Here is a 19143-nt window from a genome sequence, read left to right as displayed (position 1 = left end):
TGCTTTGGCTAGAACCTCTTGTACAATATTGACCAGGAATGGTGGGAGTGGATATTTTCCTGATGTTGAAGGAAAACCTTTTAATTTTTATCATTTATTGTGTGGTTAACTGTGGGTTTTTCATGAATGTTTTTTAACAGGGTGAGGAAATTTCATTCTCTTCCAAGTTTGCTGAGTGCTTTTATCATTAAAGGGTATTGATTTCTGTCAAATGCTTTTTCTTATCAACTGAGATGCTAATGTTATCTTTTTTTAAATAATGAAGAGCTTTATTTTCATGTCACTGTTTCAGTTTCTTCTAGTTGAGTTCCCTTCATTCTATTAAGCGGTAAATTGCATTGATGAATTGATTTTTGTATTTAAACCACTCCTATATTTTTGCAATAAATTCTTAGCTTGTCGTGGTATAAAATCTGCTTTTGCCTGGCTTAAGTATCAAGGTAATGCTAGTCTTATAAACTTGTGAAGTCTACTAAATTCTGGTTCTGAACTTTCTTTGAGAGGTTTTGATGATTGAGTCAGTTTTTACTTGTTAGATTTGTTTCGACTTATTTCTTCTTAAATCAGTTTTAGTGATTTGTGTATTTCCAGAAATTTGTCTATTTCATACACGTTATCTATTTTGTTGGCCATAAAGCATTAAAAATATATATATTTATTACTTATTTATTTGGCTGTGCCGTCTTGGTTGTGAAATGCGAGATCTTTGATCTTCATTGCAGCATTTAGGATCTTTAGTTGTGGTAGGTGGGATCCAGTACCCCAACCAGCTGGGCCCCCTGTATTGGGAGTGTGGAGTCCTAGCCACAGAACCAACAGAGAAGTCCCATAAAGCATATTTTTGATTTATGATTGAGCCATCCAAAATACCATGAAATTTATCTAATATTCATAAAACTTGGAAGTATGTTTATTTACATTTACTTTTCTAAAGTAAAATGTATATAAAACTCCATGAGTTTTATTTAAATAAAATATCCCCCTAATATCAAGGAACCAAAATTTTCTGCTAAGAGTATAACTGATAAATTTTACTTCTAAAGCATTAACATTCTTTTAAATTAAAGTAAATGATTTATTTAGAATAAAGTTTTTTTAAATTAAATGATTTTTCACATGAAACTTCTTTTCTACCTAGAAGCAGGAGTGGTAGCAGAATGGACTCCTGAGCCAGAGTTCCTACACCTGAATCCCTACTCTGCCACTAACTTGGTATATATAATTTTGGGGTTAAACTCTCCATGCCCCAGTTTCCTCATCTGAGCAAGGAGAATAATAAAAGGAGAACAATAAGTACATTAATGCATCCAAAAAACTTGGCTCCTAATTCATAAGTATTCAATAGTTCACAAATATTCTTAATTTTCATAAGGTGGTCATTAATTGAGGCTAAAATAAAGAGCAGCTAGATGAGATGTTCATTGGGATAATGAAGAAGCTAATGGTAAAAGTTAAGACAGCAGTCTTGGATGATGCACACAAGGAAGGGCCGTATTTTCGTCTAGATTTACAAGATCCCAGTCTAAGAGAAGAATAAATGTTTTGGCAAATGCTCTGTCACTAGAAAAGAAATTAGTTTTCTTCATTTGTATCCAGAAGAGCAGGTCCTATTGACTACAAAACTCCATTAGAAAGGCTCTCCAGTGGGAAAGAAAATCAAAGGAACTATTCTAATGAATCCCATAAAGGAAAGGAAGATCCTCAGGGACAAAAATCAGTTCCTTCACTTTAAGGTGAGTCTGACTCCACTGCAGGCACAGGGAATGAGAGAGTGAATGATGAATGGAGATAAGAAGTAATCAAAAGGCTAAGTACTTTCAAATCCAGGCCTGAGCCTCCACATGAAGTGATGATGTACTAACACATTTCTGCTTTTGAAATTTTTTTGTTTCTTATCCTTTTTTCCTCTTCTCTCTCTTACCCTAAATAAATAAATATACTCTATAGCTGATCCCTCCTTGTGAGGAAAATATCTGAATTCATATACACACTACAATGAATATATGAAATAATAATATATTTGTCATGATCACTGCTATTTTCTTAGTACCCACACCAGTAAAATGCCCATGGAATTTTCTTTGAGAATAGAAGTCCTCAGTTTGTTGACTTCAAAGGTAGAAAAATTTCATGAGTATTCAAAATCAGCTCAAAAAAAAAAAAAAGCTCAATTTTTAAAGGAAGCAACTAAGATAAAGGCTACACTGATACAGAATGTAAAAACACATTAACCACATATGAACTTTTAAAAGGTGAGAATTTAGTTTATACTCTTTTTATATTAAGATATAAGTTAATGACTTATACCCGGAAGAATTTATCATAAAATACTGCCCAGTGCACTTGTGCAAACAATAAATAATTCACTGAGAGTATTAACATTCACATGTGTAATTAAGAGTTTACAAATGTACAAAATTTGGGGTAATAAACACTTTAAACTCATTTTCCAAACATTCAATAAGCCCATCCCCCCCAAACTGATTACAAAGATGCACAAAGGGTTACTAATTCTGGCAAAAGATAAGAAACAAGGCAGGAGAGGCAAACACAGACTTGAGAACATAAGAATATCCAAACAGTTCTTTGATATAAAAAGACAAAATCAAACCATTTTTAATAATATAAAAGAAAACAAATCCATATAATTAAATACTACTTAGGTGAAAGAACATTAGAGGGTATATAGCATTTATTTTCTCCACAAAATTTGCATATCTTGAATTTAATGTAAAACACCTAGTTTCAGTTCCAAAGGAAGATCATGATATGGAGTTCTAGATGTACCTAGATGGAATGAATATTTAAATAGATCCCAAAGATCAAAACAAACTTTTATTTGGTCATTGTTCTAACTCTTTAATGTTCATTAAATTGATTCACTTAGAAATTTTAGAAATAAAACTCCACAACCAACACACAGAAAATTCAGCTATTCCTGAAAAAAACTAAATGCATAGTCTTTAGTATATCGTTAAAACAGTGGTTGTGGTTAAGCAAACAAAAATTACTACAACTCATGTATGATAAAGTTACAAAGGAATACATTAGAAGTTTTATCAGATGTATTTGCACTGTAATAAAAGAAATCCGGATAACAATATCAGTAAAGTGTGGCTGATTATTAAAAGAAATGAAATTCCCAGTTAACCCTGGGCTGTGTTAGGAGCACTGCATTTGTCGTCCTATTTTTTACGTCAGGAACATACATTCACAGTCCACCAGATGCAGTTCTGATTTCCTAAGAAGTGAAAGTTTTTAATCCTGGTTCTTCTGCTCTTTCCTCCTGTGTTTTAACATCTTCATTTAGAGATCAGGCACTTTGTGCCCAGGAATGTGGCGTTGCAAATTTACTAAAAACATATCCATTGATAGTAGAATAATTATACTAAATTCATAAAGGAAGACGATATCTTCATTTAGAAAACAAGCACTAAGTTATAGTTTCACAGTCACAACGCAAGCTCCAGCTCTTCCGAGGCACAGTGGAGCAACCTAAAAAAACAAACAAAAAACCAAAAAGACTTGTGTTGGGATTGTGGGTAAAAATGTTGATAATACCACAATAGTCAGTGAAATATTGAAACAGTTTGCTCACAGTGGTTGGCAAAGAGCTGCTGCCTGAACCCTACTGTCCGAGCTCTTTTGCTGGCCCTTTTCTTAAACGAGATTCTCCTTCCTGATGCCAAAGCTTCAAGGACTAAATCGTTTTGGGTATATAACATAATAATATAGCATTCACTTCTCTTTAAAGATGACTTTTAAAGATAGATCAGGAACTATTCTATGTGAAACACTATTTTGGCCAAAATGATGTACAATATGGATGTGAGACAAGGCTGAACACTTAAAGTAACTTTGTGACTAATATGGAGAAAATACCAAGTATCATCCAGAGTGGCCGTGACTTTGCTGTCTCAGAGAGTACACAAAATACACTGCATGCCTGGGATCTGCTTACTCTGGAGGAACCACTAACGTCACAGTTATTGATGACCTTCTCAGCATGGCTGAAAAGTCCAAACTCATTCTACTACTTGTTAGCAGAGTGAGTAAATAATACATATCACCCACCCAACTTCTTGGGACTGAAAACAAACCTGGTGAATAAACTCTACAACCGTGAGAACAGTGAGATAAAAATATGAGATACTTGGGAGAAAATATAATCTTATGAATAAGGAACAATTCTTAAATAGTTCACTTATTGTCTTTTTTTAAGTACTCTAGACACTGGAGTAATTCACAGTGGAGATAAGTGTAGACAAGAATAGTTTTAAAAGAAAGACTATTTTGAGCCCAGTAAGAATCTATGCATTTGAGCTAAGAGAATTAAAACATTAAGTACTTGGAAAGGGTTTTGTTTTGTACCTAGTCATGTACGGATATGTCGTAAAGTGTTTTTGTCAAATGGTGGTGGGGGTTAGTCTCTCAGTTGTGTCTCTGCAACATTATGGACTGCAGCTTGCCAGGTTCCTCTGTCTTTAGGATTATCCCAGGAGGAACAGTTGAGTGGGTTGCAATTCCCTTCTCCAGGAGATCTTCCCGATCTAGGGATGGAATCCAGGTCTCCTGCTTGGTAGGCAGACTCTTTACCACTGTGCCACCTGTACATAATTTCAAAATGACCGTCCAGTCATTTTGACTCTCTTCTCCTGACCAATTAAGAATACATCTGACTTCAACGTGAGTGAATTCATGGTTGTTCTCCACCTGAATCAGTTGTTTTGATCACTGTTACATCTTTTTGATCAAATAACCTATTTAAAAACCATATTTACTTACAATATTCTAGAAGTAACCTCCAAGTCATTTAAATAAAAATGTCCGTAATTAGTAGTTTTTCTCAAAACACTCAAGACACTGCCTCTACTCTGTGAATAGTTGATGTCATGATAACCAGCTAGAAAGTTGAGCTTTGAGAATTTACTAAACGCAATGTGGTCACCTGTTTTGGGTAAATGCTGGTAGTGGAGTGAGTGGTGGCTTAAGACTTCATAATCATATTTCATTTCCTATACAAATAAATGTCCTCCTGTCCATTTGTAGGACCATCGAATGGAAAACATTTATTTTCCAGATACTATGGTTATAAGTTCACATTTAAAGCTTTAACATCACTTATATGTGGAACCTAAATAATGTAACAAACTAGTGAGTGTAACAACAACAAAAACCAGACTCCTGGATCTAGAGAACTAGTCGTTACCACTGGGGAGAGGGGAGGGGCAACATAGAGGCAGAGAATTAAGAGCTACAAACAATGTAACATACGTACATACAGACATATGAAAGAGGGCTTCCCAGGTGGCACAGTGGTAAAGACTCTGCCTGCCAATGCAGAAGACCCAAGAGAAGCGGGTTTGATTGACCCCTGAGTGGGGTCCCCTGGAGGAGGAAATGGCAACCCACTCCAGTATTTTTGCCTGGAAAACTCCATGGACAGAGGAATCTGGCGGGCTACAATCCATGGGATAACAGAGTCAGACACGACTGAGCACACACATGTATAAAACAAGCCACAAAGATACACTGTACAATGCAGGAAATAGTCACTATTTTATAGTCTGCATAAATGGAGTATAATCTTTAAAATCACTATATTGTACACTTGTAACTTACTTATATAATATTGTATATCAATTGTACTTCAATAAAAATTTTTTAAAAAGTAATGGAGATGGCATGTAAAGCAAAGGGCTGCATGGTCACAGATTATGAATTCTGATACAGAGTGATTATAGCATAAAGTATTATCTGTAATAGCAAGTTTGAAATAAGATTTCCTTAATACTGGCCCAAGGGCTTAAATGAAATACATTTCAGGAAAAGAGAGTCTTCTCTTTCTTCTTGGGTTCCTCAATTATCATTCACAACTTCTTCTGCCATGGTAGGAGGCTGATGGTAGTTTCTAATGAAATCCTGTAGCTCTAACTTAAGTCCTCAAATTATGCCTTCTCCCCTTCACCGAGTGATCTCACTTATTTAAGAAATAAGATCAAGGTCATACTATCTAAGCCTCTTTACCTACCATTCTCTTCACCTGAAAATACTTTCTATCTTCCAATCCCCATATTCTCATCTTCCCCTCCAGTTTCGGAGGATAAAACCTTTCCACCAGTCTGAGGAGGATAAAAACTTTCCTCCTGCCTTTGCCCTCGATTCTGTTTCCTGTCCTTTTCAGAAAAATGCCTTCAACTTTGCTTTCTGTCAACTCTCCTGTCTTCATCTTTAATTGTGAAAAAGATCCTAGGCTCAAATTTTAACTCCACCATTTACCTCCTATGTGACACTGAGTCAGCTATGTAGACACCTCATCCAATATAGTAAGGAGATAACAGTACTTACCTCATAGATTCGTTGGGAAGATTCTTTAAGGTGCAGTGCTTAGAACACAGCCAGGTACATAAAATGTATCAAGTGCTAACTTTCTATCACTATCATTATTTTAAAATTGTATGCCCTTCTAGCTTCCACATTTACTTTTAATCTTCTCTTTACTTTTTACACTGTGTGGTGGCTTCTGCTTCTATCACATTCTCAAAGGTCCTGACAACTTCATGAATGACAAATCTTCATTCTTTTATGTTATTAAAATCCTCTCTCCTTTCTTTTAATGCTCTATTTCATCATCTACTAAGATACTCTCTGATCATTCTTTTGCTGTTTTCTCCAGAAGCTGCACCTCTCTATACAACCTAGTAAGTGTATAGAGAAAAAATTAACAGGACTTGGTAATATCTCTTGAATCCACCTAGGTATTCAACACCTCAAGCCTTATAAATGAAGCAACCTTCTAAATGTCCTTTCACCCAGCCTTCACTTACCCTGCCCCAACCCAGTTTACCCTGGCCCCAGCCTCTGACATGTGGATTTTCTATTACTACATTGCTCTCTTGGTTAAAAGTCTCCACTGGCTTCTCACTACCAAACTCTTTACGTTAACCATTACAGACCTCCATCCTGATTCCAACCTTCCTCTCCAAGAATTCCTACTCTTCTCAAGCACGGAGTCTTATAACCAGCCCCACTTCCTCAAGATAGCCTGCATATTTCCGCTTTAGTGACATTTATTTCATGTTTTCTTACATGATTTCCTTTTTGAATTAGATCAGTTCATTAAGGCTTACATTAAATCCCACTTCTTCCTCACTGAAGCCCTCTCAACAACCATGGTCTCTCTTCTCCTTGATTTCCCATTCGGCTCACTGCCTAGACCATGTGACACTTCATACCAACACTTCATGCTCCACACTGTGGATCCTCTCTTTAAACGTGCAGATCTCACTGACCCAAGTAATTAAGTTCTATGACAGCAGGGCTTCTCATAAATTCTGTTATAGTGACAGTACTTACCACTACTCCTTGTACGTAGGTAAAAGTGAAAGTGTTAGTTGCTAAGTCATGTCTGACACTTTGTGACCCCATGGACTGTGGCCCACCAGGCTCCTCTGTCCATGGAGTTCTCCAGGCAAGAATACTGGAGTGGGTAGCCATTCCCTTCTCTAGGGGATTTTCCTGACCCAGGGATTGAACCCAGGCCTCCTGCATTGTAGGTAGATTCTTTACTGCCTGGGAAGGTAAACCTTGGCTCAATTAAAGATCTAAGTGCCGTTTCTGTACCAGATATTGAATTGTGTGCCAGAGGCAGAAAATTCATGGTTCTGTTCTGGGTGATGATGGAAACAAAGATCTCAAAAGATCATTCTCAGAAGTTCTAGACTCTTTTAGAAATAGATAAAAATGGATTTTTTTTTGTTAATAAGCTTCCCAAGTCAAGTTTCTTACTTGTTAATGTTAAGTAAGATTGCCATCTTTATTAGGTTATAACCAGACATTTGTTATTATTGTTGTTTAGTTGCTAAGTCATGTCCAACTCTTTTGCGACCCCATGGACTGTAGCCTGCCAGGCTCCTCTGTCCATGGGATTCTCCAAGCAAGAATATTAGAGTGGGCTGCCATGTCCTTCTCTGTTTCCAAATATCAGTTGCTTGAGTATTTAAAAATTATTGCTCATCTATGGGAAAGTGATTCAATTTTTTTCTTTTCCACAATCTCTCCTTTCTTTATTATAGCCTCTTGTGGTTCTATCTGCTCTACTGATGCTAGAATATCTCATCAATTCTCAGTAAGCAAATGGTGGCAGCTAATAATAGTAACAACAACAATAATAACCAATTAATAATTTCTCTGAGTATTAACTCACACTTTAAAGGTAATTTTGAATTTTAACTATACTATAAAATTACACACTCCCTCTGTTTTCTTATATTTAATTAAGAGATGACTTTATCTTACTTATGCTATGTATTTTGATACTGGACATAATTCGGGTCTGTTTTACCAAAAGAATTGTCCTTAACAAAAATACAGTAAGTATAATAATGAAACATGAAATGCCATACCTGGGTCCACTCATTTGTCTGGGGATCATAAGCCTCCACTGTATTAAGGTAAGTCTGTCCATCATACCCTCCAACAGCATATAATTTATCACCAAGCAAACAGACCCCCACAGCATCTCTGCTGATGCTCATAGAAGCCACTGCAGTCCACATATCTGTTTTAGGATCATATCTGAAAGGAAATTTTAGAAATGGAGCTGACATTATTCTCAGAACACTTTACATAAAATCCTTCTGTCCTTTAATCCTATTTTATGTCTTATTATCTATTACATAAAGTACATTTGAACACATTTTAGAGAAAAAAAATCAGTATTTTCCTGAAAACTTCGAAATTACAACAGAATTATTCTACAGATGTGTAACATTTAAACTAGTCCAAAAGGGCTCATGTGAATGTTTAAAACTGCTTTAGGGTTTTAGATTGCCTACTGAAAATCTGAAGAAATCAATTCATGAAGCTCTACATAAGATGGATGCTCTATGTAAGATGACTTACAGCCTCAATTGCAGCTTTTTTGCTGTGTTTTGTTTTGTTTTGTTTTGTTTTGTTTTGGGTGGTGGTGGTGCTGAGATCAAAACCTGTACTCCTCACAATGGAAGCTCAGAGTCCTAACCACTGGACAACCAGGGAATTCCCCTCAACTGCTGTTAACTGCTCATTTTTAGAGTTTCTTGTCCCTTTCATGAAGTATGTTAACTAGAACTGCTCCCAAATTGTCTAAGAGCAGATATACTATGCTAAGATGACTTATATTGCTTCCAAATGACTTATATAAGCTTCTTGTATTAATGAACAGCTTTTCACTGGGTGTGGTCCTATAGTGGGCCTGTAATTTATGGGACAAAGTATTTAAACACTTCCATATATCTTTACTGGATTTTAACACGCAGCTGGCAAAGTCTGAATTATTTTCTCCCTGACACAGGTGAAACATAGGTGTTAACTATCTTGCTTTTTCAAAAAACACCAACTCTGCTTATTATTTCATAGAAAGCACTCACTGTCATCAACAAACCTTCATTTTTTATCCTTCTTTTAGTCATTTATAATTTATTAAATAATTCACACACCTACACATATTCATTAACATTTCATTGCTCTTTAAAATCCAAGATCCTTAACAGGGCTTCAAGACTCCATAGGATCTTCCCCGACCTCCCCCTACTACTGTCCTGCCACTTTTTATCGTTCTGTGTTCTCCACTGACAGTGGCTGCCTTCCAGTTTCCTGAATGAAACACATACCTTTCTGGTGTGTTCATACACACTCCTACTGAATCTACTTCCTAAATCCCTTCAATTCTCTCCATCCCACTGATCACACAGAAGATGGGGGCCTGAACCACTGTGCAGAGCTTCTGTTGACATCAGGCTCTTTACCTATACCCATATATGAGTTTTGAACATGGATAACTTGTTCAAGTTTTAAGTCTTACTAGCCCTTTATTTTCTTTTACTATTTCATCAGTTCAGTTGCTCAGTTGTGTACAACTCTGAGACCCCATGAATCGCAGCACGCCAGGCCTCCCTGTCCATCACCATCTCCCGGAGTTCACTCAGACTCATGTCCATCAAATCCGTGATGACATCCAGCCATCCCATCCTCGGTCATCCCCTTCTCCTACTGCCCCCAATCCCTCCCAGCATCAGAGTCTTTTCCAATGAGTCAACTTTTCGCATGAGGTGGCCAAAGTACTGGAGTTTCAGCTTCAGCATCATTCCCTCCAAAGAAATCCCAGGGTTGATCTCCTTCAGAATGGACTGGTTGGATCTCCTTGCAGTCCACGGGACTCTCAAGAGTCTTCTCCAACACCACAGTTCAAAAGCATCAATTCTTCAGCACTCAGCCTTCTGCACAGCCCAACTCTAACATCCATACATGACCACAGGAAAACCCATAGCCTTGACTAGATGGACCTTTGTTGGCAAAGTAATGTCTCTGCTTTTGAATATGCTATCTAGGTTGGTCATAACTTTCCTTCCAAGGAGTAAGTGTCTTTTAATTTCATGGCTGCAGTCACCATCTGCAGTGATTTTGGAGCCCCCCAAAATAAAGTCTGACACTGTTTCCACTGTTTCCCCATCTATTTCCCATGAAGTGATGGGACCAGATGCCATGATCTTCGTTTTCTGAATGTTGAGCTTTAGGCCAACTTTTTCACTCTCCTCTTTCACTTTCCTCAAGATGCTTTTTAGCTCCTCTTCACGTTCTGCCATAAGGGTAGTGACATCTGCATATCTGAGGTTATTGATATTTCTCCAGCAATCTTGATTCCAGCTTGTGTTTCTTCCAGTCCAGTGTTTCTCATGATGTACTCTGCATATAAGTTAAATAAGCAGGGTGACAATATACAGCCTTGATGTACTCCTTTTCCTATTTGGAACCAGTCTGTTGTTCCATGTCCAGTTCTAACTGTTGCTTCCTGACCTGCATACAGATTTCTCAAGAGGCAGGTTAGGTGGTCTGGTATTCCCATCTCTTGAAGAATTTTCCACAGTTTATTGTGATCCACACAGTCAAAGGCTTTGGCATAGTCAATAAAGCAGAAATAGATGTTTTTCTGGAACTCCCTTGCTTTTTCCATGATCCAGCGGATGTTGGCAATTTCATCTCTGGTTCCTCTGCCTTTTCTAAAACCAGCTTGAACATCTGGAAGTTCATGGTTCACGTATTGCTGAAGCCTGGCTTGGAGAATTTTGAGCATTACTTTACTAGCATGTGAGATGAGTGCAATTGTGTGGTAGTTTGAGCATTCTTTGGCGTTGCCTTTCTTTGGGATTGGAATGAAAACTGACCTTTTCCAGTCCTGTGGCCACTGCTGAGTTTTCCAAGTTTGCTGGCATATCGAGTGCAGCACTTTCACAGCATCATCTTCCAGGATTTGAAATAGCTCAACTGGAATTCCATCACCTCCACTAGCTTTGTTCGTAGTGATGCTTTCTAAGGCCCACTTGACTTCACATTCAAGGATGTCTGGCTCTAGATGAGTGATCACATCATCATGATTATCTGGGTCGTGAAGATCTTTTTTGTACAGTTCTTCTGTGTATTCTTGCCACCTCTTCTTAGTATCTTCTGCTTCTGTTAGGTCCACACCATTTCTGTCCTTTATTGAGCCCATCTTTGTATGAAATGTTCCCTTGGTATCTCTAATTTTCTTGAAGAGATCTCTAGTCTTTCCCATTCTGTTGTTTTCCTCTATTTCTTTGCACTGATCGCTGAAGAAGGCTTTCTTATCTCTCCTTGCTATTCTTTGGAACTCTGCATTCAGATGCTTATATCTTTCCTTTTCTCCTTTGCTTTTTGCCTCTCTCCTTTTCACAGCTATTTGTAAGGCTTCCCCAGACAGCCATTTTGCTTTTTTGCATTTTTTTTCCATGGGGATGGTCTTGATCCCTGTGTCCTGTACAATGTCACAAACCTCATTCCATAGTTCATCAGGCACTCTATCTATCAGATCTAGGCCCTTAAATCGATTTCTCACTTCCACTGTATAATCATAAGGGATTTGATTTAGGTCCTACCTGAATGGTCTAGCGGTTTTCCCTACTTTCTTCAATTTCAGTCTGAATTTGGTAATAAGGAATTCATGATCTGAGCCACAGTCAGCTCCTGGTCTTGTTTTTGTTGACTGTATACAGCTTCTTTACTACTTCATTTTATATCAAAACATGTCAGAAATGTCCCTCTCCTTTTCACTTATTTGGCTTCCAGCTCCTAATTCATTCTCTGTAAAATTAATCAGACTCCTTTTCTTATTAGGTACAATATCCAGTACAGAATAAGGTATACACTAAATGTTTGTCTTAGGATTCAATTAATGAATTATGTAATCAATTCTAAGGTAACACTGAGGGAAGACTCTGAGGGGGCTGCTGGAGACAGATCAAGAGATTGCCTGAGCAGACCACCCAGTATTTACAGTTCATAATGAACTGCCTTGTTTGTGGGTGCTCAAGCTGGAGAAGGCGAGGATGGGATGATTTGAGAGAACAGCACGGAAACATGTATATTATCATGTGTGAAATAGATCGCCAGTCCAGGTTTGATGCATGAGGCAGGGTGCTCAGGGTGCACTGGGATGACCACGAGGGATGGGATGGGGAGGGAGGTGGGAGGGAGGGTCAGGATCGGGAACACACGTACACCCATGGCTGATTCATGTGAATGTACGGCAAAAACCACCACAATGCTGCTGCTGCTGCTGCTAAGTTGTTTCAGTCGTGTCCAACTCTGTGCGACCCCATAGACGGCAGCCCACCAGGCTCCCCCGTCCCTGGGTTTCTCCAGGCAAGAACACTGGAGTGGGTTGCCATTTCCTTCTCCAGTGCATGAAAGTGAAAAGTGAAAATGAAGTTGCTCAGTCATGTCCGACTCTTAGTGACCCCATGGACTGCAGCCTTCCAGGTTCCTCCATCCATGGGATTTTCCAGGCAAGAGAACCACCACAATACTGTAAAGTAATCAGCCTCCAATTAAAATTAAAAAAAATAAAAACAAACAAAAAAAGAGGTATTAATTTGTGTGGAAGTGTCAGAGCTTAGGTTTGTTTATTCATTCCTAGTTTTCTTTCACAGGAAATACCTCTCCACACAGTCAGACAGCCTGGAAGTCAAGTTGGACGCAGGCGCATCGTGTCCTCCAATGGCATACAGCAATCCATTCCAGGTAGTGACTCCTACTCCCCCTCTCCTTTTTGACATTTGTGCACACAGTGTCCACTTATTAGTATGAGGATCAAAACATTCTACTGACTTGAGACAGGAACTTCCATCACGACCACCAACTGCATAAAGTCTAAAAAAGAACAAATTGAATGGTAAATAAGAGACAGTCCTATTATTATGCATAGGACAAAGAAAGAGGTTATTCTTATGGTATTTCATTGAATTCAGGGTGTCATCAGTTATAAGAAATACTGTCAATCTATATGTATATATATGCACATGTATATATATTTGTATATATTACATATCATTCTGTACATACATAGAAAAGAAAACATAAATTCACGTGAGCAAAGACAACCCTTTCATAGCTGCCATCTAACTGACAAGTTACCTCTGATTGTAGAATACATCACAATTTTAGAGATGTTAAAGTGTGTCTTAAAACAGATAATAGATGGTATATAAATATACCATGACATTTCTTAAATAGCTAAGATAGGACTTGGTGATAAATAAAAGAAACTAACCTTCTCTGAGCACTACCACAGGCGAGGCACTCTACATGTATTAATTTAATCATTACAGTGATCCTATGACAAACTATTTGTATCCTTGTTTCACAGGTAAAGAAACTGGGATTCGTGGAGATTAAGAAACTTGCACGTGGTCACCCAGTACGAAGCAAAAGCAGGACAACAATTACATTAATGAGCAGTTGTACAGTCAATAGTCATCTGGGATGTATTTGTAATAGTGAAATATGAGAACAGAACTATCAATTCAAATACACTCATCTACTAGACAATGTTTAGGACATTAAAATACTGTATCTATATTCATTGGTATGTTAATGTTCTAAATGTTGCCTAGTAAACCAATAGAAATTCATTATCAATCAATACATTGCACTAAGATTATTATTAATTATATTATTACTACTGCACTAATAAAAATATTATTTTAAAAAATAATTCTATTTATTTATTTTTGGTTGTGCTAGGTCTTCATTGGTGTGTGAGCTTTTCTCTAATTGCAGTGAGCGGGGGTTACTCTCTAGTTGTGGTATGAGTACTGCTAACTGTGGTGGCTCCTCTTGTTGCAGAGCACAGCCCTAGGGTGTGCAGACTTAAGTAGTGGTGGCACGTGGGCTCAGTAGTTATGGCTCACAGGCCCTAGAGCATAGCCTCAGTAGTTGTGGCACATAGGCTTAGTTGCCTTATGGCATGTGGGATTTTCCCAGCCCAGGGACAGAACTCAAGTCTCCAGCATTGGCAGGTAGGTGAATTCTTTACCACTGAGCCACCAGGGAGACCCTAATTAAAAATATGTTTATTCTGATCTTAAAATATGTAAAATATTTTAAATATTTGGACATATGAATATTTTTTATTAAGCACAAAATCTTCTTAGACTTACTATTCACCTGGGGAACTCTTTGTAGATATTTTTCTATCAGTTTTTTGTAAAATAATAAATTCAGCTTACTGGATGTACAAAAGCTTACACATTTTGAATTTATGGATGCCTTAGTGAATATTCAGCTATCTTTTAATTCTTAAGAAATAGCATTTGAACTATATCAAATTTCTACCCATTAAAACTCTAAGTATTTATATTTGGGTAGATATACATATTTAAAAGACATATTTCATAATTTTAATTCATAATTTGTAGTACCTGTGCTACCCAAGTGAAGTGAAGTGTTAGTCGCTTAGTAATGTTTGATTCTTTGTGACTCCACAGACTGTAGCCTGCCAGGCTCCTCTGTCCATGGAATTCTCCAGGCAAGAATACTGGAGTGGGTAGCCATTCCCTTCTCCAGGGGATCTTTCTGACCAGGGATCGAACCCAGGTTTCAGACTGGTTCTTAAATAATAAGATAACATATCTTAACCAGTAAAATATAGTTGCAGCATTATCTTGTTTTAAACTTAAAATATATTAATAGCATGGAATTTGAAATTTATTTGAAACTTTAACCTGCTAAAATTTTATGCTAAAAACTTTTTTTGATGTTACTGCCTTAACAATAAACTGTCCTCATCTTAAACTAATACTTGGTAGAGTAATTATATAAATATGGATCACAGACTATTAGAAGAAATCAACAGCTAGAAAATGTCAATAACTAAAAACACATATACACATGCACAGTATAATAGGTTTTCAGGTACTGTATGCTCTTCACAGTGAATTCCTGGGTCTTCCTTGTGAAAAGTGATATAGTACAGTCATTAAGAGGATGGACCCTGAGCCAGACTCTCTGGGCTTGAATCCTGGTTCTACCACTTATCACTTACTAGCTGCGACTTTGGACAAGTTATTTAATCTCTATCTGCCTGTACTTCATCATCTATAAAATCTAAATCTTTTAATAATCAGTAACAATCCTACAAATAATTTTAAGCTTCTGTATTTTAACCTTTATTCTTTTCTCTTTCTGGAGATGATGATAAAGCATTTTGAATGAGTAAAGTTATATAACAACTTTTATTTAATAACCATATAGGTCTTCATTTTATGGAAGAAAGGCCTAGAAAAGATACTATATGTTTCAGTCTTTGAGTAACCAAGAGCTATTAGTGGTGGCTCTATCCAAATATGTTTATTTAGAGCAGACAAGAAACAAAGAAACACTTATTTCTAAATGCATTCTAGTATTCAGCAGTTTACCAAGATAAGAAAGAAGCATTAAGTAAGGAAAGGCTTCCCCCACAGCTCACTGGTAAAGACTCCATCTGCCAATGCAGGAGATCTGGGTTCAGTCCCTGGGTCGGGAAGATCCCCCGGAGAAGGAAATGGCAACCCATTCCAATATTCCTGCCTGGAAAATCCCATGGACAGAGGAGCCTGGCGGTCTACAGTCCATGCGGTTGCAAAGAATCAAACACAACTGCACGACTAAAACACACACATATTTAAGTAAGGAAAAATCAGTAGAAGAGATGGAAGGAATTATTTAGAGAAATATGAGCGAGCCTATATAACTTAAAAAAAAACTTTTCAAGTTATATAAACCACCAGATTTTGACTATATTGAATATTTATATAAAATTTACTTAACTAGAAATGTATAATATCTGTACATTAAAATAAAACCCTAACTAATGTTGAGCTATTTATATTTAGAACTATTATAAAAAAGACACTAAAAGGTTTATTTACATCATTCAAAGTATTTCTCTCATGATTTCTATGTATCTTTAAGTTGGACATGCTATAGCTTGATACATTTAAGTGGAACTTTAAATATATCCTTACTTTCCACTTAGTACAGCCACACCAACTGTGCTCCTGGGAGTGGACATAGTAGCAACAAAGTTCCACTGGCGCGCCTGAGGGTCCCATCTTTCCACTGTATTCAGATAGCTCCAACCATCATGCCCTCCTACTGCATACATAGGACCTTCCAGTACAGCCACGCCTACAAGGAGACAGGAAAGAAGCAAACTGAAAAATCTTTCACTGAAATATAAGTAAAATGAAACTTTAAGAAGCAAATTTAACTGAGCAAAAATTTATGATAAAAATTTATGACAAAGATATTGGTTATAAGGAACACAGCTCTTCTTGATAGATAGGTGGGTGGGTAAGAGGGAGAAATAGCACTGTAATTCTGGTCTTAAAAGTTTTAGAGGCAGCATTTTCAGGCCCAACTGGGGAAAGTTATTTAAAAAGCATACAATATGCGTAATTTTGCCATATTTAGAACAATTTTCAACAATTTGGATTTACAATATATTTGAAAACAGCAATTTTATTCCTTTCCTCCTTTAATTCAAATTATGAGATTTTGCTCTAGTTAGATTTGATACCACAATATATTGGTCTGATTCATCACAAGAGAACCAAGTCAGATTCATATGTTCATTTATTCAGCAAACAGCTACTGAGCTTCTACCACGTGCCAGGTATTTAATAGAGCATAATAGATACGGGCTCTGCCCTGATGGATCTAATATTTTACTTGGGAATAAAGGAAAAGGGTAGAGAGGATCAGGGAGACCTGTCGGATGGAGTGATGTTCGAACAGAAATGTGAATGAAGTTAGGAAACCAGGCTTGAAGGTATCTAGGGGAAGAGAAGGTGAGATAAAAGGACTAGTGTTCACAAAGGCCCTGAGGCATGCTTAGTGTGTCTGTGGTATATACAGCTAGGAGGCCAGTTGGTGAGTAAGGGGGAGAGAGTAGTGGATGAGGGGAAGGGTGGACTCAGATTATGTAGCAGTCGGGACAATTGTAAGGACTTTGGATTCTACTCTAAATGAGATGGAAAGCCAGTGGAGGGTTTGGGGAAGTGACTTAGCAACAGCAGCAGCAGCATGACATGACCATAGTCAGGTGAGATATAAATACATATCACTTGAAGGCCAAAATACAAATATTGTGATACAAAGACATCTATTTTTGTGAAATCATAGTCAGATGACATAGTCACCGTCCATGCAAGAACCAAATCAACATACCATTCTACTCATTTGTGTCCTATCAGTATTAGCTATAGGAGATTGCCAATCTATCTCCAAATATACATAAAACATAGATAATTTTATATTTTTACATGTGAGTGTGAGTGTAATTAAGTAATTTAAAATTTACTTAAGATTTCTTCTGTAAGTTCACACATTATTTTAAATAATGTTTAAAACATTTATTATAAGGTAAATTAGTAAGAACAAAGCTGTTCTGAACAACACAAAATAGAAATAAAGGCTTAAAGGAGACACTTTGAATGATATGGTCATTCTCCTTTGAACTTGCTACAGTTCAGTAAACTCTTTTGTATGGTACCTAGAACTAATGATAGTATCCCATGCACAACCTCATCTGTATAAGACATAGGTAGATGATAGCCATTCTCATTCTATGTACTATAAGAAATTACATTAAGTTAGAATTCACTTTCTTTTCCCCATAATAGAGGAACATTTGCAGCTGAATCATACTTTTGACCCAGGATTTTATGCTCAACACAAATTTAAAAACCTCGTTTATGCTGCTTTTAAGATACATCTTTCCATTTTGTGCCTATGTAATAGTTGCCAACAACGGTCCGGCTAGTCAAGGCTATGGTTTTTCCAGTGGTCATGTATGGATATGAGAATTGGACTCTGAAGAAAGCTGAGCGCCGAAGAATTGCTGCTTTTGAACTGTGGTGTTGGAGAAGACTCTTGAGAGTCCCTTAGACTGCAAGGAGATCCAACCAGTCCATTCTAAAGGAGATCAGTCCTGGGTGTTCTTTGGAAGGACTGATGCTAAAGCTGAAACTCCAGTACTTTGGCCACCTCATGCAAAGAGTTGACTCACTGGAAAAGACTCTGATGCTGGGATGGATTGGGGGCAGGAGGAGAAGGGGATGACAAAGGATGAGATGGCTGGATGGCATCACCAATTCGATGGACCTGAGTTTGGGTGAACTCCAGGAGTTGGTGATGGACAGGGACGCCTGGCATGCTGCAATTCATGGGGTCACAAAGAGCTGGACATGACTGAGTGACTTAACTGAACTGAATAATTGATTTTATGGATTCAAGGTTATTGTTTTAGTTTTGGTTGCTGAATTTCATGTAGTTAATTTTAAGCTCTTCTGTCAGTACCTTAGCCCCAACTCTGGTTTTAGTTCCTTATCTAACTTGAAACTTAAGATTATCTTTCATTGAAAGCTAATTGGAACTAGTAGAACCCCTTGTCTCTTTGATCTTTTGCTGTTCCCATTACCATACCAAGCTTCATGCTTAGATAATTTTCATTGGCATTTTGGGCAATCTCTACTCTGGTGCTCAGTATTAATAAACCGGGTACAGTATAAAGCCATGCTATCTAAACTCAACTATCTCTTCACTGTAACTCATTCATCTTTTATGATAACCTATCAAATTCTTTATTGCAATGATTTTAAGCCTTTTCCAAAACTGTGATAAACTGATAATATGGTAACAAATTCTCCCTCTCCCAGAAGACATGTCTGTTTGCAATGTGATCCTGTAGATCCTCCCATCAAGAAGTGGAGTCTGTTTTTCTACCTTTTGAATCAGAGCTTGCCCATGTGACTTATTTTAGCCAAT

At 37.3% G+C, this 19143-nt stretch overlaps 1 protein-coding gene across 6 annotated transcripts in view; it reads right to left on the bottom strand.

Moving 5' to 3' along the window:
* Nucleotides 1-2375: 2375 nt before the first annotated feature.
* KLHL5 (kelch like family member 5) overlaps nt 2376-19143 on the bottom strand; it is a 148196-nt gene continuing 131428 nt past the window's right edge. For all 6 annotated transcript variants that reach the window (XM_069593889.1, XM_069593887.1, XM_069593884.1 and 3 more), the window contains 4 exons: nt 16341-16503; nt 12994-13206; nt 8406-8577; nt 2376-3495 (listed from right to left, as the gene is read on the bottom strand). In XM_069593889.1, the coding sequence (XP_069449990.1) occupies nt 3439-3495; nt 8406-8577; nt 12994-13206; nt 16341-16503 (605 nt within the window). In that variant the 3' untranslated portion in view covers nt 2376-3438. The remainder of the gene's footprint in view (nt 3496-8405; nt 8578-12993; nt 13207-16340; nt 16504-19143) is intronic.

This window comes from Ovis canadensis, chromosome 6 (assembly GCF_042477335.2).
Source record: "Ovis canadensis isolate MfBH-ARS-UI-01 breed Bighorn chromosome 6, ARS-UI_OviCan_v2, whole genome shotgun sequence".
Taxonomy (NCBI): domain Eukaryota; kingdom Metazoa; phylum Chordata; class Mammalia; order Artiodactyla; family Bovidae; genus Ovis; species Ovis canadensis.
This window is presented reverse-complemented; position numbering and strand designations above follow the sequence as displayed.